Source organism: Anopheles cruzii, chromosome 3 (assembly GCF_943734635.1).
Source record: "Anopheles cruzii chromosome 3, idAnoCruzAS_RS32_06, whole genome shotgun sequence".
NCBI classification, from domain to species: Eukaryota; Metazoa; Arthropoda; class Insecta; order Diptera; family Culicidae; genus Anopheles; species Anopheles cruzii.
This window is the reverse complement of record NC_069145.1, coordinates 50,634,110-50,657,090: the sequence shown is the minus strand read 5'-3', so window position 1 is coordinate 50,657,090 and position 22,981 is coordinate 50,634,110. Positions and strand designations below refer to the sequence as shown.

General features: G+C 37.3%; 1 protein-coding gene across 1 annotated transcript; it reads left to right on the top strand.

Annotated features, from left to right (window-relative positions):
* The first annotated feature begins 759 nt into the window (after positions 1-759).
* On the top strand, positions 760-19,647 carry LOC128271564 (short neuropeptide F). Its single transcript, XM_053009145.1, has 6 exons — positions 760-1,032; positions 15,690-15,780; positions 17,155-17,315; positions 17,395-17,580; positions 17,719-17,940; positions 18,475-19,647. The coding sequence occupies exons 2-6, from the start codon at positions 15,693-15,695 to the stop codon at positions 18,526-18,528; spliced, it is 711 nt and encodes a 236-aa protein (XP_052865105.1). The 5' UTR covers positions 760-1,032; positions 15,690-15,692; the 3' UTR covers positions 18,529-19,647.
* The last annotated feature ends 3,334 nt before the right edge of the window (positions 19,648-22,981 follow it).

Here is a 22,981-nt window from a genome sequence, read left to right as displayed (position 1 = left end):
CATTGGCTTCGCTTGAACGATATGTGGGTTTCCGAACCACAATACTGCTCATTAACTCAGCCACCGAGGTGGAAATGAGCTCCAATGAAATGTGCCTTTCCCGAATGAATTGACGACATACCACTCTGGAAATAAATTTTTCATATTTCTTAATTTTCTGCCACCAAAATTATATTTTATACATAAATGTCATGAATTACCCTTTCAAATAAAAGTTCAAGCATCTAAAAATATTCAGCCGTTTTTGTTTTATAAGCAAATGAAACCATCCATCATTCATTTCTTAATTAATTCATTTATTTTTTTTTCATATGATAGAAGATTCCATTACCTTTCTGATAATGTATAATATAGGTACGCTGCCGTTGCAGAACTGTGCCAACGATCGCGTTAAAGTACCCGATAAAAGTTGATTTTGAGGAGTAATATTTATCCCTCTTTCGACTTTGAAGGATGAATTCTCGGAATCTATAAAATATGGAAGGTTAAAAATTCGGATCGCTCATAGCTAACTTATCTATTTTAGGAAAATGTACCTAAAATCCTCACGTTTTTATGTTGGTTTATGACCGCCTTTTCTCCATAGTGCTACAGCTGCAAGCAACCATCATCACCGTACAATCTCCTGGCACCTTCAACGTTAACGGGGGAATCCCGAAGCAAGGATTCTTCGGGTGCGGATGCGTACGGTTTATAAATACGTGTGTTCCGTCGCGGCTGAAGACATAAAGTTCGCAAAACGCGGCGAGTTAACACGGATCGACCACTGATTCTACCTGTTGTTTGAAGCGAAAAGTTTTGGGTGTATGGTAGTGTTGATGAAACAAAACTCTTGCTATTTTCATGCAAGTGGAGTTATTACACAAACGTTTTCGAAATCTATACGAAATCTAGTGAGGAATGAAAGTGACTTTTTGACGTGTGAAGCACCAAAAACCAATCTGTGTTAAATAATTTAATTGAGCATCAGCATCAACTTTATATATTCTACTAAGTAACTCTAAGTAAATCTACTAAGAAACAATACTTACGGTGAGCATTTGAAAGAATTTAAAAAGTAATCACTTATGTTCATGTACAGTTTTGCAATTTTTATTGCTTAAATTTTGCATATTTCATTACATTTAGTATGTTCGCTGAAAGAAGCGGAAATGGTAATTGAACACATGACACCTGTACTATTTGTTTGTTTTTGTCATATGCCAATTAAAGAACAGATATCATAAGATAGTGTGTCAAACCTTTTTATCGTCTTTACCATTCTATTCTATTCTATTCGGATTATCCAAATGTAACCTTTTTACCTATAATTATAACTATAAATATATACACATCATATCAAACATAATTACATCATTTCCTATAAATTGTTGCCTTAGATTCGATGGAATGTCATTAACATAATATCTCCATCTATCTGTAATACTTTGGAGAATTCGCTAGCCTTACATATACACTAATTTTATACAGTTTTGCTTTGAACTAATATTGTTGACACGATTGCGCTTTTTAAATATTATAATAATTCACATTAAACTATGCGGTGTAAGTATCTTCAAACAGTACCATTTGGTAGAAAATAATAATCAAGCAGAAAAAACTGAAACATAGATTCTATCGATACACGCTTCATCAGAAATAATTGAAGTTTAGATATATGTAACAGGTTTGCGATTTAATTTACAAACGCGTTGTGTGCGAAAAGACGTTTCATAGTCATTAATTCAAAATATTTTAAACATTGATCAATTTCGAATGTGTATAGTGCTGATTGACCGTAGAGAACAGTACATGGGAAAAAATGTGTTTACGTAAAATATTTCGGTTTCCCTACTTTTATTTAAAGTGATACTGGTTTTCCATTATACTTCAATGAAATGACACACATATGGGTCATGGAGACAGTCCGAGCAACTACCGAATTGTATGGATTGATCAGAGTGCATTCTACGTATGGTAATGACCATCAAAACTCATAGCTCTCCCGTGTGCGACATGTACAGAAATTGTGGCGAGATAAAACACGTTTCATCACTCTGATGACATGAACGATAATTGCTTTAAATCAAATCTGACAAGAATTCATTATAAATGACTCAAAATATTTGCGAGCAACGAAGCCAAACTGGTTTTCCACCCAGAGCTTTCATGTTTAAACCCGTATGCTGGTTTAACAACCGTATGTAAATTTAGGCGAACGTATTTTCATTAATGAAATGCCATATATGCAGAAGCATTACCTTTTTTACGCATTACGGTAACACTTAAACTCATCTAATCGAAGCTTTTGACTGCCCTTGAAACTTCCCAACCACACCTGGGCTCTATTAAGCAATACTCCGAAAAACAAACATATATTTTGGAGGTTATGGTTTTGTTCCTTTCATGAGCGAAATGGTTAATCATTTATTATATCTTTTTTAACTATGGCTCAAATCCGATAATAAACGATATTCGATATTGAATACGATAAAAAGCGACTACTGACTACGACTAGATAAATTGCATCATATGTCATGAATTTTTAACGCTCATCAGATCGAAAACTGCATTGTTCGATACATGATAGTTTTTTCTAGAAATGATCGTCAATTGTGATTTATTCCAATACATCGAAGGCAGAACAAATATGATCTGAATATATCAATTCAAGGGGTCAGTTAAGTTTGACTATTATTTCATAGATGTAAAACCTAGAATCAAGTATCATGGCAAAGTTGTGATCTCATTAATTATTATAATTTGATTCAAGGGTGTTAACTTATAATGTGTCTGCTTTTCTCAATGGACGCAAATTATCTTTGCATATTTGATAAATTTCGATGAGGGCAACTGTGATGCAAGAAGAAGTTTGTTTCCGGACGAATACTAGCTACTTCAATGGGGAAAGCTCTCGTTCTCATGAGTAAGCGAGACGGATCTGTTCTTCTACTACGAAGTGCAAATGAAGGAATGTATTGTGTATAGAAAGACAACAAATTTACTGTCGGCCCTGCACTACCACATCATTCATAATATCGAGACATTAATTTGTCTTAATTGCACGACATCTAGGGTGCAACAGGTAGGCAAACCGGCTCGTGATTAGTATCAGTTTACAATTTAACGATTTTCACTTAGCAGTTCACGTCCTACCGGCTACTCTGGTTTTTACGAACAATCGGTCATACACATGTACCGAAACGTGTTGGTGGTTCTCGTTGGTGTTCCTTTATACATGGTATTCGTTTATAATTACCTGCGTTTAAGCTTAACGCCTCAAAAAAAAAGTTTTTTTTTATTTTTGCAATGGAGCATTTGGGCGTAGAACATCCAGAAGTTTATCTACACTTGCCTTAGTAACTGTGCATGATTTATGTTTGGCCATTTTTTTAACACCGAAACATCGTACGCTATTCAGCACTAAAAGCACAGCTTTTCCACCCGACTTATAATGAAGTGATAATGAATTGTGAAAACGTGCAGTGATAAACCATTTTGTAAGCCATTAAACCTTGATGATTTTCCGCCTTTTCCAGCGTTTTTTCCATATGATGCTAAACTTTTTTTCATATGATGCCAACTAACCTTTCGTGTTCATCCCATCTTTGATAACCGTTGGACGCAAACATTTCGAATTAGATACAAAAACACGTGCAACCGCTACAATATGATCCTATTTTCACTTAGGGATAACGATGATACGATGAAAGAGCAGTCAGTTTTTCAAAGGCTTGTGGTCCATTCGAATTGATATATTTACTGACAATGATTTGCTGGTTTATACTAAGTCAATTCACCGACAACCCAATAACATGATTGTGTCTTTCATTCGAACGTAAAGTATGAATGCTAAACATTAAAGGATATCGCATACATTTCAATACATTTAGAACAGAGTTTCTTCAGCAGAAAGTTTTCTACATAGCACTTACTTACTTACTTACCAATATTTTACGTACTTGCCTATATCTGAATATAAAAAATCAATTAAAAAAAAATTAAGTTGTTTTGTATTTTTGTGTTTTTGTTCGATTTAATTAATTTGTACATTTGAATATCGAATTCATTTCCTGATCGCCCCTAACAGTAATTATCTATTACGAGGTACATGTTACAATGTTACAACTTTTCGAGAATATAAGCATATCAGTAAGGTTTATTTAATCCCCTTAACCCTTAACAGAAGAAACCTTGACCTTGCATTCTATGTGGCCATTCGAGAGCAGCAACTGAGGAAATAATAATGAAGAAACAGGAAGGAATTGGTTACATCTAGCTCCAGCCAAGATAAATTGAACGTTAGAAAACATAGGTATACATGAATTTTTTTCTAATGCCTTTTGTCTGTGTATTTTTTAAATATTTGTATGTAAAATGTTCGAAAGAAACGGAACAAAAAAATCGTTCTTTGTTAAAAAATACTATAAAGTGTAGTTTTATTTATCGTTTTTTTTATTTACTACAAAAAATACCAACCAACACTAGGATACACAACAATACACATTATATATTATATTATTTTTAGTACTTTGTTTTAACCTTAGAAGAACGGATCGGTCCATACTTATTGTTAGTACTTCATCCATGATCAGTTTTTTCGTTCATATCGTACTTAAGTTTAATATTTAGTATTGTAATTCTTTGAACATTTAAATTGCTTTAACACAGCCCTTTTGATTTTATTTTGACCAAATCTTGACTATACAGACATTCAAATGTACAAATTAATACAATCGAAAAAAAACACAAAAATCAAATTACAAATTTTTACAAATTGATACAAATGAATAAAATGAATTTATTTTGTTTATTTTTTTTGTTCATTCCAGTATTTGGTAAGTATGTAGTAGTATTCAACAAAAAACTGAAGATTATAAAACACGTATAACATAGACATGCGAAAACGAATCGCAAACCATCCCCGTATTTCACAAGCAAATTGGTCTTCATTCGTTGTATCAATTCGAGGTGTGAGCGGAAATTTATTTGAGAAACTCAAAACCAGCGTAACAAAAACGATTTTCGCAAACGAACAGAACGCACAGAAAAAAGATTCGCTCATCGTCCCTAGTTACTGCTTATTATAAAACGTACTGCTGCTTTGTCGTGTCCGATCATTTGACTATTGTTACCAGAAGCACCCCAATGGTGCAGCATAAGAATTTCCATTGTCCCGACGAAAGGACCTTCGCTGAACATGCCCTACGAGAAGACACCAGAATGTTGACAGTCACTGGAGTGTTGATGTAGCAAACGTTTTACGACGTCTGACTGAGTGACTGTTTGATGGAGGGTCGAGGAGAGATACTCTCTATCTCAAGTGGCATATGAATTACCTTGCAGTCTCTTGCTACTTGCGCGGTAGGTGTGAATTTCGCTGCTTTCTGAAGCCCTCCTCACACGCGTACACAAGAAATAACTCGAATCCATGACGAAATAATTCGTACCAAATTACACACATTGTACATTGCATTGTTGGTACTAGAGTATCATCTTTTAAAATAACAAACAAGCTGAATGCTACATTCTTCGTCATCACCGACGATAAGACTGCATCCAAGCTCTAGACGAATTTTAGGTTTTTAGGACGAATGTAACACGTGATTTTCCAAACTTTCAAATTCTTCAATCGATGCTTTCCAGTTTCTCGTTCACTAAAACACTTGCCTTAATACTATACTCATTGTTTATTTAATTAAGCTTATTGCCATTTTCAACTATTGCCATTATTTTATTCAGCTATTGCCATTTTATTGCCAACAAGAACTCTAACGAAAAAATAGAACATGTTTTCGCAACCATTTTAGTATTTGTAACTAAACATTTACTCATACATATGTTGCTGCTAACCAAAACATGAACTTCATCACGGCCCTCTTCTACTCCCCCGACTACCTCTTCGGACCAATACACATGGTCTTTCTCTTCGGACCAATACAAAAAATGACCCACCATACGAAATCCCGCCGATGGTCTCTATCATTCCATCGTGTTTGTTCGTTTGGAACGTCCAATACCGTAAAAGGACGCAGTACGCTGCGTTGGCTCTAGCGGGATACTAAACATTTGTTTGTTTACACAACGAATCATAATTTATGAAGCTTACTTTCCAGATATTGTAAATTCTAAACCAGTGCACACGGCAACATCGAATTTTGTTTTCAAGAGAGGCATTTTATTACGTTTCCTATCTTTTGTAACTTTTTGCGTGTTATACGCAAAATATATAAAAAGATGAAAACGTAAAAAAATGCCGTTCTTAACAAAATATTTATAAAAGCAACATATTGTAACTCATGGCAGTAGGCGATGCATTAATATTGGCAGCTGTCGTGTATTACGATAGACTTATTTAATAAGTAGAAAATTGAAAACTCCTTTTATGCTACCGAGGGGCATTCCAATAATCGAAGTGTAGCTGATAGTATGAAACAGGCTATCGTTTATTGCTGAATTGCGGGGTGTCGTACAGTTTAACTTCTTTTATTTTTATTGCGTTCAGCGGCAGTACAAGCCAGCGAAAACATTAAAAACATCAAACCACAGATAGCGTCGTGGGGCACTTTATATGTTTAGTTACATGGAGCACTGTTGTAATATTTTTTATATCGATTTTCAAACGTAGCTTCTGAGCTTTGGTGTGTATACATTTTCAATTTTTAGTTTCGTTTTCAATTGTTCATTGGTGCCCTAAGGTAGCTTTTTTTAATCATAGAAGAACGGAATAGGCCGTATTTATGCCCTAAGGTAGCTGATTGACTAACAATATTTGAAGTAGAAATACATAAATTTACCAAATACTACAGAGCATAACTATTAACTATGTAATAAACATGTTCCCCTGTAAACACTAGCCATACTCGAATTAGCAAACCCAACCGCATCCGTCGGTGCTATTTACATGATTTAAAAAGTACACTTATTATTACAATTACTAACATGTCCGGTAAGCTTTGGATGGGTGACTAGGATGGATCATATAGCTAAAACACCGTTATCAGTTCGGTACCACAGTTCCATATTATTTGATATTATTATTGAAGATTCTTAGTTCTTCAAAGAACTAGGAAAAGCTACGATTATCTACAACTTCTTTTATGCCCATTTATGTCGCCAGTATCCGAAGCAATGCAATGCAATGCAATTGGTTTAGTAATGCTAATAGAGAAAGTGATCTTTAGTAGTTAGTCATTATTCATAAATTGTGCGATGCACATAATGCCACTGCCCTAGATAATAACTCCTGTTCTATTATACTGTAAAGATATAAATGCAACGTTGCAGGAAACATTAGCCGGCCAAACGTAATGGACCAGGTCTTCCGCTACACCGCAAATGGGTATCCGTGTATATGATGTAGATTACAGTTTTTTATTATAAAATTTATCACCTGATGGTAGACCGCGGTACACGTTATCGCGCCAAGCAGTAGCATGCATACGTTTTTCGATGTCCGATAAAATGGCATTGAATGTACGATTTGCATCAAATTTCTTCATGGTTGGAAAGTCGAATGGTAAGGAGGAAGATACCCTGTTGCGTTGTGTTTGTAACAATGACCGACGCATGCAGTGGACACACTAACTCCTGCAGTATAAACGAGGGCTGATCAAAATTTTTCAAATCAAATCGACGATGGGCCAAAGCAAAGTAGCTGCTGAAAAATGACTGACCACTCAAAATGGTTGAACTTTTCACTATAAGTCTCTGACATGTGTAGCAACTTAACGCCACAAAAAAATGAAAATCGGATATACGTAGCCCGCGGAAATTCAAAAGTTGCAAAAATTTTTGATCGTCCCTCGTACGTTCTGTATAAACGTGTTTTTGAATCACAAGTATTTTTAATTTAACAATTTTAGGAAACAAAGAAATTTAATGTTTGATGTTTGCCTAAAAAAATCAATAAACAATAACAAATTCAATAAACTAATACCTGCGTAAAGTTATCGAATGCTGCTCATTATTTATTTAGCTTAGGGGTACATTTACAACAATGAAAATAGCATCTATCGGCGGCTTTGAAGACTTTGTGCATGAGTAAATTTTCCTTTCCTTTTACCAAAACAATCAAACGACAACACAACAGAACTCTTTTTGAAATAACTTCTCCTCGCTATTTTCAGATCACAGCCAGCAAATAAAAGTTGGATGCCTTGCGTTTGCGCATCCCAGAAGCAACACGTAACTAATTTTACATTTAAATTGATGTCCCCTACGAACGCAAAGTGGTAATCACTTTGTAAGTCGATAGACTTCCTTTCAAATAGATCCGCTTAGCACGGGTGACTGCTTACAAAAATTGTGTACTTTTACTCTCGCAATACGTAAACCGATAACACAAAGAACGACTTTTTTGCTTCTAGGCTCACTTTCACACTCGATAATACCATGCATCATGTTAACAAACTCTAACTTTGGTTCCTAGTAGAAAGTTGTGCGTTGATTGCACACATACTGGGGCCTTTTTTCCTGTTGTGTGAATCAGGTTGCTATCAAAGGAAAGGATTACGCTCTATTCGTAGCAGAGATCTTAGGTATCTTCTGTACCTGTAGCCGTAGTACGTCCCATGGTAAATCACAATATTAATTTCCGTTCGTTCGTTCTTTACTGTATTTAAGTGTGGTAAAACAAGATCTGTTCGAAAATTTACTGTATTCTCACAAAAAGTAATACATCGATTTCAATCATCGGGCAGATTGCGTGGTAATCACATCAACTAAAACAATCAATAACATTGTAATAGAACAGTGACAGTTTCTCTATAATTTCATCTTTTTCATACGATGGATGATGAGGTGAAGTTATATACGAATCATCATAATTGATTGTTCTCACAGGAACATTTGACATAAACAATTTGGCAGCTGATGATGTGTGCTATGAATGAAATTTCGTTCATTCATCGTCGTATTGAATACTCACGAATCGGCATGATGATGTTTTCTAACGGTTTCATAACTCGATTAATGAGCGTTAGTTTGATTGACTGCTTTTTCGTCCAACGGAGAATTCATTAACGAATCAGATTTTCCTAATACAACTTTGGATCATTAAAGCTGCAATAAAAAAAACTTCATTACATTACACAATTGATTAGCATACAACGGGAACAATGGCTTTGGCATCATTAGTTGGTAGTTTTTGGCCAAAAATTCGCACTCAAGCAACGATGTTAAACTTCATATGCACGTGGTTTTTTCAAAAAAATTCATGACTTTTGGTTTTCGTTTTTGGATTTCGCGTTTGTGACGGATTGCTTCGCGCAGATTGCGCATTACTTGCAGGTAATATTCGTTATTGACCGTTCTATCTATCGGCAACAACTCGTAATGCACCACGACCCTGCAATCCAAGAAAACTGTTAGCAAAACTGTTCACATTCGAACAAAATTGGCTTTTCGACTTTCACATCTTCTCGGCCCTCTGAAAAAAATTTGAACCACCGATAAGCAATGCTTTTGATCTTAAAAGCTTCACCATAAGCCACAGTTAACATTTCAATTGAGTCCGAGCTCTTAATTTCATTTTTAAATTTGATAAAGATTCTATGCCATCCATTTTTTGAAAGAGAAAAAAATCGCCTAATCGGGCAAGACACATGCACAGTAAAACAATTGTCAAAAATTACTCGATTACCGATTACTCAAAATAGCCGAACTGTTCACCATAAGTCACTGACATGTATAGCAACCTAACGCCTGATGACCAAAAATTGATCAGAATCCAACACTACTCATCACTGATTTTTTTATCAAAAATTGCATTTTATCGATAAATCATTCCCCGTATTCACTTGATCTGACATCCTGTGACATTTATCTATTCGGGAAACTTCATTTGCCAATAAAAGAAAAACGTTGTGTTGACATTTTGGCCATTCAAAAGGCTTGTACCGACACCACAAACATACTGTCACCTTAGGCACAATAACTTTTCTTCCAGTAGACCAAATATCATGAAATTTTGACTGGAAGTCTGGAAAGGATGTACTTTTCAAACAAATATGCCCACATCAAGATGGCGCCACCAGAAATGACCCTGTTGAAAAAGTCCTGTTTTCTTTGTGTCAGACCTTGTATATATCAGGTTGCGGAAAAAGAAATCGACGTTTTTGGCGTGAACTTCAAAACACTATTTAAGATGTTCCAATGGTCCGATTTGCGTCAAATATGCACCATTTTGTTGAAAAATTTGTTGTCTTTTTAAAAATACCTCCATAATGCCTCTTTCGTAGAAGGCTTAGTTGTTATTGGCGAAAAACTCGAGCAATCCATTTTCACAATCCTTTTTGATCTCAGTTTTTCATCACTCAAGAAATTTTGTAATGTGCGAAAAGGGTATCAATCGCTTAGTGGAAGGTCCGGACTATACGGTGGATGCATTAAAACTTTCCATCCAAGCTCCTGAACTTTCTGGCGAGTCACTGAAGACGTGCGTAACATTTTGTTGTCCTGGTGGAACACAAAACCTCTTCCGTTGGCCGATTCTGGTAATTTCTGGTCAATTGCTAGCTTCGAAAGGTGCAGTAATTGATAGTAGAGATCTGAATTTAGTGTTTGGCTACAGGGAAGTAACTCACAATAAACGGTTCCTTTCAAGTCCCACCATATACCCAGTAGAACCTTCCTAGCTGTTATTTCTCGTTCGGCCACAGGTTAAGTTGCTTCACCACGCTTAGACCCCGACCGATTTCACACAATATTGTCGTAAGTGACCCATTTCTCATCCCCAGTACCCATCTGTTTAGGAAATGGGTCGATTTAATTCCGTTTGGCCAAAATTGCGCAGACTGAAATTCAAGGCATCATGTTTTTAGGTGTAAATATGGTGGCGCCCAAACATCGAGCTTCTTTGTGGATCCAGCTTTACGCAAATGGCTTAAATCTGTCTGATGGTTAATCTTTAGGTCCTGGCCGATGCTCTGATTACTAAAACGCTGATCAACTTTGATTATTTCTGTGATTTTATCGACATTTTCGATGGTGGGTCTGCCTGTGCGAGGTGCAACTTAAACATAAAAAAATAGCTGAAACGGGTCAACGAAACCAAAATTTGACCTAGCTAGCTTATAAAGTATCGGCACCAAAAACACCATGCACAATTTCAGCGGTCTAGCTTGAATTTACACCGTTTTCTAAGAAAAAGTGTAAAATGTACCGAATTTTCTCTTAGTTGACCTCCATTGTTTACACCCTGCAACTCATAAACGAATGGAACAAACAATAAACAGTGAAAGCAGTTTTTAAAGTGTAAAGTATCAGCTTTAAAACGAGCCTAAACTTGAAGCTGTACGATCGATACTTCACGAGATATCGATCACAAAAGGCAGCTGTTGTGAAAAACGTCGATTACTTTTTCCCCAACCTGATATATACTAGGTGTGTGCGTTGAGAATCGGAAATTCAGAATGATGGCTGTACCTGCCGATTGGGACTTCCCAGTTTAGCGGTTCATTCATCATTACCTTGTTTTGACATCAGGTAAATGAGTCCAGGTCGAAAAAAAATATATTTCGGTTTGCAACCCATCATTTAAAGGGTTAAACTATGTCAACATTTGTGCCTGAAAATGACGTTTTGCGGGGATTATTATTTTTCTGCCCCTGTTGAAGAAAACTGCTTCGGAATCGCACCAAATGCTTGTCGGGACTTGTGTTTGGAAGATCACAGTGCTTTAAGTGGTTTAAAACATTTCAAAATGGCGATTTTGACTTAACAAAAAAAAGCGCCGAAGGACTCCAAAAAATGGACTTTCTGATGGGACAGAAAGGTGTGGTGTTTCACAAGCTCCTAAAATCTGATGCAAACGTTAATTCCGATCGCTACTGATAACAAATGTCCTATTTGAACCATGCATTGATCGAAAAACGACCAAAATGCAATTCTAGTGGGGGCGCCTGGTGGCTCGTAGAATCAAGCACCAGGCGCCCAAAAAACAAAACTGTTTCAGGATACTATCAAATCACTTGGATGGGAGCTGCTATCCCTCCCCGCGTTATTCACCAGACTTGGTTCTTTCCGAATATCATTCATTGTCATCGATGTGACACGTATTGGCTGAGCAGCCCTTCGTTTATCTACGAGGAAGTCGAAATTGGATGACTAATTAGTTTACTTAAAAAGTCGAAGAATTCTTTCGTCTGGGACTCCATGATTAAGCAGAGAGATAGGAGAAATGTATAGCTAACGATGGAACATACTTCGAATAAAATACAAAATCGCATAAAAATTTTAAAAATATTTTTTGTGTGTTAAACATTTTCCGATTCTCAACGCACACACCTAGTATATATCAAAGTCACTTTAGAAGCCTAGACGTTTAATCATATTGATACATGATTTGCCATAACTGTTTCCAATGCTGTGGAGGTGACTTCGAAGTTTTGGCCACTTATTAGTGCAAATGGCCAAAAGTTCACAATTAGCTCGACTATCTAGTATTCCGAATGGAGGCGCCTGGTGGGGCACAATGGCCATAAAACCTGGCGTCTCCATGCCCCCAAAGCATAACTGTTTCAGGATACCTCCCCGCGTTATTCACCAGACTTGGCTCTTTCCGAATATCATTCTTTTTCATCGATGGGACACGTATTGGCTGGCAGCCCTTCGTTTTTCTACGAGGAACTCGAAATGGGATGACTAATTAGTTTACTTAAAAAGTCGAAGAATTCTTTCGACTGGGAATCCATGATTTGGCAGAAAGATAGGAAAAATGTAAAGCTAGCGATGGCACATGCTTCAAACAAAAAAGAAATTTGCATAAATTTTTTTTTTTTACATTTTTTTGTGTGTTAAAAAGTTCCGAATCTCATCGCAACGACCTGGTAAGTTCTTTGCTAGATTGTAGATCTAGATTGATACCACTAACAACGACATAAAGCAAGAGATTGGCGCTAGGATGCTAGCACCCAACAGGTCAGTCAGCCTGAGGAAATTATTTTGCTCGGAACTTTTTTTCGGGACAGTAGATAATCCCAGTACATACGCATCTGAGACATCGACTCTGTCCAAAACTGACGAACATCTCTTAGTCGCGTCCGAGAGGAAGACACTCAGTTTGATTTTTTGGACCGGTATGAGTGGAGGGACAACGGAACCGCTACAAAAGGAAGCTATACGCACCGTATCTCACTATCTTGCAGCTTCTTCACTTCGCCAGGCTCTGGTGGGCTGAACCGTGGTCTGTCTACCTCCAGGCCACCCAGAACAACAAAAATGACGTGATGGGCTCCGCGACGTGAGATGATGCGACTGAATTAACAGCAATGCAAGATCGGACGGTGTAACGAGTTGGTAGGAGAAGGCGCTCGCCCGCGAGTAGAGGGAGTCTATGTAGCAGGCAGCGACCCTTCTGCGGTGGTAGTTGCCGGATAATAAATAACTGTGATGAGTATCTTATCTTCATCGCATGTTTGTAGACCCGACCCGCCAGTCAGTTCGCGCCGGTGCCCTTCCTTGTCTGCAAAGCTAAGAACTCGTGTTGGATCTCGTACAGATTAAGACTGTAGCTGGTCATCTACAACTGACGACCATTATTGTAGTTCTTTCGTAAAATGTTGAGTCGCGGCATACGACTTTACCATCCACAGTTAGTAATTTTGAATACATTCAAGCCGCCATTGATCAATTGATCAACCTGTTGATAGAGTAGTCGGTAACGATCATCGTTGTCAGGCCATGGGTTCGATTTCCGAGAAGGCCCTTAACGACCAATTTAATCTGTCAGAAAGGGGGAGTTCCGAAAAATGGGAAGTTTACGCATCATTGTTCGCTATTGTTCGTCTTGGTGTGTAGATATCAGATGACCACCGATTTGTACCATGTCTTCCCTTCCGAACTGAAGGTTCATGGCGACGACGACCACTGCGAGCAACTGTAAAATGCATTCTCTATGCGATTTGACACCGTTGGACTTTTTCTTGTGGGGCTAATGTGGGGCTTTCCAGCAATGTTCCTGCAACGCTGCGATACGCTGGAGTGAGAACTGGAATTCAAATTGTTCTAGTACGCTTCGTAGAATTTTTTGGTATGTTAGAATAAAAAAATTAACGTTTCGAAGAACTGAAACTTTTTTCCATCTCATCGAATACGCATCACTATCGTTAGAAGACGTGTCGTAAGAATGTTTGTGGAAATACATAGACTTTACTAAATTTTCATGCAGTTTTCTAATAACATACAGTCATCTATGGAGAGACATTCGTTAAGCTAATATTATATGTCTCTATAGAAAAATGTATGTAAAATGTTTGGAACCGATAGGAACAATTTTAAATCTCGAATAAAAATAATTTGTAGTATTTTTTGGGTTGTTTTTGTCTTTAAACAAAAATCCCCAAAGTAAAGGTATGTCCGTTAGGGGCAGCATGACTCGGTTTGCATGGTCGATTTGACACTGATCAATTGACAACGTCGAACAAAATCTGTGGTGGCGAAACATCTGGCCGAGATTATGAAGCATACTGGCGCTAACGCGCCCTGCTGGTTATTAATATTTTATTGATTTTACATCACTTCCACATACCTGATGCTGATGTTCGTGGAATGCTGTTATTGTGCCTTTGCGCGCCAGATAGATGCCAAGTCAATGTAGAAGAATGTGACGCTCTGTTGCATTTGAGCGACGAGTGGATCTCACTGTGAAGCGCAACTAGTAGTAGTAATAAGGAGGTTTTTTTACTGTTCAAACCACGGATGTGCACGACAAGCGAGAGAAGATACCTGTTGATATTGCATTCAACAGGATCAAATAGAAACCAAGTACAGCTTCTCTGTGCTTAGCTTCTCTTTTGTACGTGCCCAGGGTTGCATAAACCGCACCGTGTACTACAGGAATAGTAAAAATTGGAGAAAAAACAATAAGCAAATACTGTTTTATTAAAATGTTTGCTTGTGGACATAATCTGGAGATTATGTAATCTGTTCCAATTCGACTGTAATCTGCTGCAATTCGACTATGAGCGCTAGTTCGATTGTCTCTCTTTACGATGGTTACGTGCCTCACGCGAAAAATGTGAAATAAACGCTGATTGCACACAATAGTCTAGCCGGTAACGTAAAATTTGCAGACTGCGGAACATACTTTTGTCTTCATTGCCACCTACCAATGGAAAATATTTTAATGTCAGAGAGGGTATGTGTAAAATGAAATATTACCCCTGCGTTTATTTAACTCGATCTCGAATGTTTCCTTCATAAAAGCTAAATCGCCAATACTAAAACATAATCATAAAAGATTGAAAATAAATTGAAGATAAATTTTCAACCCACTTTTTATAGATTTTATCTTCAATACAGCACTGTGTTGTCCTAGTTGAGAAAAAAAAATCCATTTCATCGCTTTTTTCATGGTTGCGAAAGCAAATATACTCATCTAGAAACCAGATTGATAATAAAATAGGCAAAGATGAGGTGTGAAAGGCAAAAGATTTCAAAGGCCAATCAAAATCGTTTCTATTTTTTTTCATGTTTTTTTCAAGACAACTGCCGATTCTCTGAATTATTACTTTGAACGAAATTGACAATTTATGGAATGATGAATTTATATTGTTGAAAATGCGGCATTAAATGTTCCAACTAAGCAGAGATGCACCCTTTGGCAAAAAAAATAATAAAACGCAAATCTATGGCAGTACAAAAAGAATATGACAAGCATTACAAAAGCATTCTGTTATGTTCAATTTCTTATCTTCTTCTCTTTCCAGGCTATGTGCAGAATAAACGTAACCACGTTTACATTACTTTTATTGTTCACAGTAGGGAGTCTAATGTCGGATTCGTTACATCCTCCAGATGGTAAGTTCCGTAAAAAAGTTTATTTTGTGGGATGCTAAAACCCTGCAGCTGTACTTACTTTCCCGCTAAACCATACGCACCCAGAAAAATATTATGACTCATAAACTAAGAAAAAGGTCAACCAATCAACAGCGCCAAACATGTACTGCTCCTTAGCAAACATCCTTTACCGCACGTTTAAGTTATTGCCCCAAAATAACTTCAAGCTCAAGAAGCCGAAAAGCAGATTAGGTATTTAAAGTTCTCCGCTCATTGCATTTCCCCATTTTGTTCAGCCGGGCTCCGTCGCGTAGGTCGTTGGTTTAATTTACAGCTAAAGGCTCCAAACAAACCATGCCAACATTCACCTACCATTGTCAACTTGATAAAGTTCTACAGTAACCCTCTAGCTCGTTGACCACGTGAAGTCTTATGCCGCCCTGAGCAAGTTTGGGTTCGATTCACCCACTTTGGCATAATACCAGAAAGCGTCGCCTAAAGATACAGCCTCTTTGATATTAAAACCAGAATGGAAGGAGTATATTTAAACATCGTTTTGTTTGACTTTAGCAACGGTAGCAAACTATAAAGCTTAAAGAAATTTAACCCAATACTTTACGGTATCAAAGCCAACATATACTATATATAATTTTATTCCCCCGAAAGCCGAGGAGCAAAGACCGAGTATGGTAAGCCTTACTAAAACAAGTAAACAAAACATGAAAAAAATTTCGTCTTCAAAACTTCCAGTGCCACAAATATGTATTAGCAGGAAAATCCTTTCAGCTGAGGGCACTTTGAAAAACATCACAAAAACAAAACCAAAAACATTTTCTTATGTAGTGGAATGATATTATTGTCAACATTTAGTGAAGTTAGTGAAGTGAAGCTATAATCAATTGCGCCGCAGATTTATTGAGTAAACAGCTCCGCGCATTTTTGATGGGAGTTTTTATCTTCAAAGTAAGGCTACCAAAAGGTAAAGCTCATAAATACGGCCCGGTTCGTTCTTCTAAGATGGAAAAAAGGTAAAGATCGCTTAATCAGTTTATTGAAATGTTCACCTGAACTCTCGTTTTTTATAACACAAATCGCGATATAATCAAACATTTTCGACACATACAGGAAGTGTCGGGAAAAAAACAAATCAGAATTTTACTGACGCTTACGTACGTAATGAACGCTGCAATCCCACTGACGAAGAAGTGTCAAGCCCGACGAAGAAGGTAACTGCGCGTCACTCGGCCAGGATCGAGTTTTCCGTTAGTGTTGTACGAAAAGTGTGCAAATGTGTTCTCTACCATGCCCAATTGCGTCGCCGAAAACAGGCCTCCGAAGAGGCGAGTGAATTTTAACGCTCAAACTCTCTATAATTTCAACCAACTATCTATCCAGGCTCGATTAAAGATTTGTATGAGTATCTTCTGCAACGGGAATATGCCGCTCCTGTATCTTATGCCGATCATCAAATTAAGCGAAAAGCAGTAAGATCCCCATCGCTGAGATTACGTTTCGGGCGACGTAGCGATACTTCAATTCCTGCTCTGCCAGAGGATGTGAGAGTAGATTAATGCCTGTTTTTCATACATGAACTGTAAGTTTATAAAATACTGGCACAAACTATCCATTTCTCAGGATGACGAGCCGATGGATCAGAGAGCAATTCGGGCTCCCCAGCTCCGACTCAGGTTTGGAAGAAATGATCCCGTTTGGTCTTCGTTTAACGAAAACGCGCTGCTCGAGGAAAACTATGACAAGCGAGCTCCTTCTCAAAAGCTGCGATGGGGCCGTTCCAATTTATTTGGCAATCTGGTCAATCAGGTAGGATTGCGATATTTTCTTCCGGAGCGAGGAGGCAGGGGGAGAAAAATGCCTTTTAACCCGACAGTGAAAAGAGAAGCTAAAAACGTATTGAACATGTGTAGCACCAGCTTATTTCCATATAAACCTCTATTCCAGTATCAGCCCAATGACGTTATGCAGCAGAAAACTATAAGGGCTCCACAACTCAGACTACGCTTCGGCAGAACCGATCCATCCTGGTCAATATACAATGAGCATCAACGCACTATTGCAGAGCAACCGATATTAACGAACGAATCTAACCAAAAGCGTGCACCAACCCAGAGGCTCCGATGGGGACGTTCCGATCCGTCGCTCACTAGTAAAGGTTCAACAGAGGTAACATTTAAACCTTTAAAATAACATGCACTAGTTTCAGCAATTTTGAAACAAATGAACCATTCACAAATTTCAGTCAATGAAACATCCTCAAATTTATACGTCGCTTTAAGACTAGTCACATGTTTTTGGTTTGTTGAAATGCCACAAATTGAACAAAGTTAACAAATTGAAAAAAAGTTTATTTATAAATTATTTAAATAATTTCAAAGCCAGAATTATTACAAAGGTTACTTGAAGTAATCTGAATAAGTTAAAAGTGCGACGAATCCAAAGTATTGGATGAGTGGATTTACATTAAGAATGAAGAGAATTTGTCTTAAATCCGTCTCTACTTTTTTCTCTAATACTCCATAATACCACAAAAATGACTCTAATACTCTTTTGTTTTCTTAATTCATGACCACAAACGGCGAACTCCATCGGGAACATAAACCAAAATCTCGACATATCTTCGGTGCTTAACTCAAACACCAAATCAAAAATCATCAAAACAAAACCATCTTAATAAATTAAACACTACCCAACCCAAAGGACAAGACACCGGATGAGGTGGAAAATGATAGCAACGCCGCTGTTGACAAGTAAACACACGGCAATTACCTGAGATTCATCTAGTTATTGTGACTTGCAAATCCCCGTAGATGACGTCTTCTGATATAAACTACAAAGCAAACGTGCCAAATACAAAATACAATAATCTGTACTACTAACGAAGGGATTCTATTCCGTCTATGGCACAACGCAGAACGACGCACTCTGATGCAGGATTCGCAGCATAACGATAACTTTATTCGAATGAAACGTTTGTGAATTTGATCGTTTGAGTGTTTGTGTAAAAGTCGATTTCGTTTGTCACAAAACCTGATAGCCCATTTTCATCGAACAATTACTGACCACGTCGGGAAATATATACTTAAATAAAAAGGGCAATCGAAGAAATCAGTTAAAATTTTATTATGTAAAATACATCCTGCTAGAACAGCAAGCTGGCTTGAAAATGTTTATCGTGATATGACTCTGTTCAGTTGTTGCATTTGGGAAACGAGGCAAGACAAACAATAGATTTGCTTAGGAGCAAATTTAAAAACCTACTAACAAAGCACTCACACCATTCAAATGTCGCTGGCGAATTCAGTCACAATAAAAAACATTATCACTTTACGGTCATTGTGGTGAAAATTTACCATTTAAAGGTTACGGCTCTTACGGCGCAAATTACATACATTAATCCTAGAATAAGACTAACCACTTCCCATCAGGTAGATAGAACGTGAAGGAGGAGTAGACAAATAAAAAAAAAATAAATAATAATAATTTAACTTACCACAGAGATAAAAACGTTTATCAATATTAGGTATACGTTACGCATGTTTTATTTAACACCATACTTCTACATAATAGATTGTTTTTGCCACTCATGCGGCAATTTTTCCACGTACGCTATGGTCAAAACTAACCTTTGGCCAAATGTCTGGGCCGAAAAAAAACTGAAAGAGCAAATTCTTTACACTAATCATCCAAGCGCCATAATAAAAGGAATTTGTATTTTACGCAAGCACATTAATTTGCTGTACCAATTCTGTGCTGTTCCGGTGTGTTGCCGCTGAATTCATTGCATGTGAGAATAGCTACGCTGTTGAGAATTATGGCAGTTAAAATATCGACGTATAAACACTTATTTTTATAACCAACCTATACTAGACAAACACACAATGATCATATTGTATGTACATACTAATATATCGATTATGACATTATGAAAAAACTCAATGACCCGTGTATGTTTTGCTGTTGTGAAAATCATGATGACTTCAATTGTTCTTCCTCTTACTTCTTACCAGTAAGAACTTATTTTCTTCTTAATGTTAGCTATGGCTTATTATAACATCTTTACCCAGTCGGCACGCTTTTATTTCATGAATGAGTAGTTTACGAACAAATCAAATTTATAATTAAATTGATACATGTTATGGAAAGTAAATCGATTTTACATCGTTAGTTACCTTTTGAATGGTATAAGCAAAAGTCGTAGAATGCCAATACCTTTAATTTATCGTTTTATGTTTTTCATAGTTTTTAAGCCGTCAAACTCACTTAATGTTCACTTCCAACAATTTTATGATGTGTAGAACAAGTAAAGATGTGGTTTGTCCGTAGATCATCCGCCTACGCTAGGCTGATTTATCGGTTTCCATGCGAAAGGCCAACGACTTTTTGTGCATCAAAGTATCAACTTAAATGCAAATGTTTAAATTGGTGGTACCAGGACTCTGTCCGTGTTCTAACATAAAATAAAGCAATTAAGGTTGAATGTTAAAAAAGCCATTTTACCTAACATATTCATTGGCGTTTAACGTGTTTACACCGACTTCTTGCACGGTACTTATTCAGAGTACAAACACCCCAACACCAGTTAGTTCACGATAATATACATTACATTTTCTTTTCCTCTAGGACATAGAAAAAAAACGTCGAAGTAAACATGATACAACAATTCAGAAGGCACGAAAATAGTGTTTCCACCAACACACTGGTAGCCATAAGGTTTACTTAGATTTTCTTGTCTATAGTAATAAAAAGCGTACTTTACCTGTCGTTGTTACATCTTGTTTCATAAATAGATATTCGTTTGCATTATAACAAATACTGTTAGCTCAAAAAAACCCAAAGGAGTTCAATGGTACTTAATATAGAAACATTTCGAAACGAATTTCAGTGCGAACTGCAATATCGTTGTGTCTACAGTATTACAGTAGTAATCAGAAATTAACCCTACCCATACCTTGACACTTAGATCTGCAAGCATCTTCCCCTTGCTTTTGCGGACGTTGTTACCTTAGGCGACAAATAAATTAGATAAAAAGGCCTTAAAAAGTACCTGACTAAATTCCGATGACGAGTTTGTATCTAGAATTAGTTGGAAAAACTGTTAAAATTCGGTAGAAACTGAACAAGTAATTCATTGTTTTGTCGGGATATATTGTGTACTAGTGAAAGGAGATGGAAACAAAGGTTTCTTCTTATCCTGTCATGACCTGCACCATAGACAATGTTAATCTATGTTGCTTTCTGTAACGTTGTTTCTTACGGACGGTATTGGCAACAAAGTTTTAGTTCAGAACAAGCCTTTCATTGAATTTACGAGATATGTTAAAACAGTTCTGATAATTTTGTATTTACGCGGGCTGCGTATATTCGACTTTCAATTTTTTGTGGCGTTATGTTGCTACTTATGTCACTCACTTATGGCGACAAGTTTGGCCAGTTTGAGTAATCAGTCAATTGTTGACAGTTGTTTGCTTGTTGTTTGTTTATTTGTTTGTTTTGCTTTAACGTGTTTTGGCTCATCATCGATTTTGTCTATTCCAAAAATTCAGTCTGTTCAGTTGTTTGCCCCGCGCCAACCCTCTGTCACGCCGGTATCAGGAATCGAAACCATGACTGGCTGCTTGACAACCTGCTGCTGCTGCTGCTGCTGTTCCGGGATTCGAACCCAGGACAGCTACGCGACAGTGACGAGCGCTACCGACTGGAACAATTAGGAATATTACCTGCAAGTTATGCGCAATATGAGCAAAGCAATCCGCCACAAACGCTCGGATTTGTCCTAGCCTAGGACAAATCCGAGCTTATACAAGGTGCTAGATGGTGCACTTTTTGCAAAACGCCTGTATGAGGTTGTGCCATCCTGTTAAACCAAATGTCGACTAAGTTCTAAGCTTCAATTTCGCTGAAGACCCAATCAGCCAACATTGCTCGGTAGCGTACGCCTCCGTTAAGGCTGCTCCTTCTTCATTCATTCATTCAACGGCCGATGATGCCGCTACTCTAAAATCCGCACCAAACCGTCTCTCGTTGTGGGTGCATTGGCTTCTCTTGCACGGCGTGTAGGTTTCCAGAACACCGAAAACGACAGTTCTGCATATCAACATAGCCATCGGGATGAAAATGGGCTTTTCAAATATCGTACCGTTTGAGTTGACGACCTACCACTTTGGAAATAAGTTTTTGATGTTTCCCAATTTTCTGCAACCAAAATAGTATTTTATACATAAATCTGATGAATCATTCTTTCAAATAAATGTTCAACCATTGAAAAATATTCAGTCGTTTTTGTTTTATAACTAAATGAAAAAACAACTTTAGATGGCGCACCCTTTAGTTAATCGATTTGCGTTTAAGCGATTTCAACGGTTTTGAATCTGAAATAATTAAGCTTTTATGTTTTGAATTATGCTTATTCCTAATGTAAAAGTATATCAGCAATACTGTAACATATACAGATTAAAGGTGGCATGCTTCTGTCAGACCAATGGATATTTAATTTGTCTGATGAAACCAGATTTCGGCTTATGAAGCCGAATTTACAAGTCAGCTTCTTGACCACACTAAGATTTACGTTACTCAAGGGTCCCACATTAAATAGATGGTTTGTTTATAACACTAGACTATCCAACCTTGTCATTGGATGGAATAATTGGGCGGTTAATTGTGTTTCCAGCCTAACCGTTGCTTAGAGTAGCAAACGCCGCTGGCCTGGCAGTCAACTGTTTTGCCCAAGAAGTGCTCCTTAGAGAATACCGTCGCTTTCATCCTGATCTAAAGGATAAGATGATACTGTTCACGATGTCGAGCAATGTTTATTATTTCATGTACTTTGAACACAGTTTGGCCTGGGTGTCGTTAAACCGGTAAATAGAAAGCTGTTCGTGACCACATTATCCACACATCAGTAACCTCTACGAAATCAAAAGTACTCTATTGTTAGTGCATGTCCCTCTGCACAGAAATTGTCTAACTTTGTCATCAGAGATTATATTCAAATGGGTCAAACCGAATACGATGATGGCACAGGTAAGCGTCGCCTCAGTTTTCTAATCCCTATCCGCCATCAACTTTGAATAATTATTTAAAACTTAATTATACGCTCTTGCACATGTTGCTGACACTTTGCCATCAGGCAAATGCTCAACCACCTTGCAGTCTACCTTGTATAGAAAGTATACAAGGTATTATGCAATCGTTGTCTCAGTAAAAG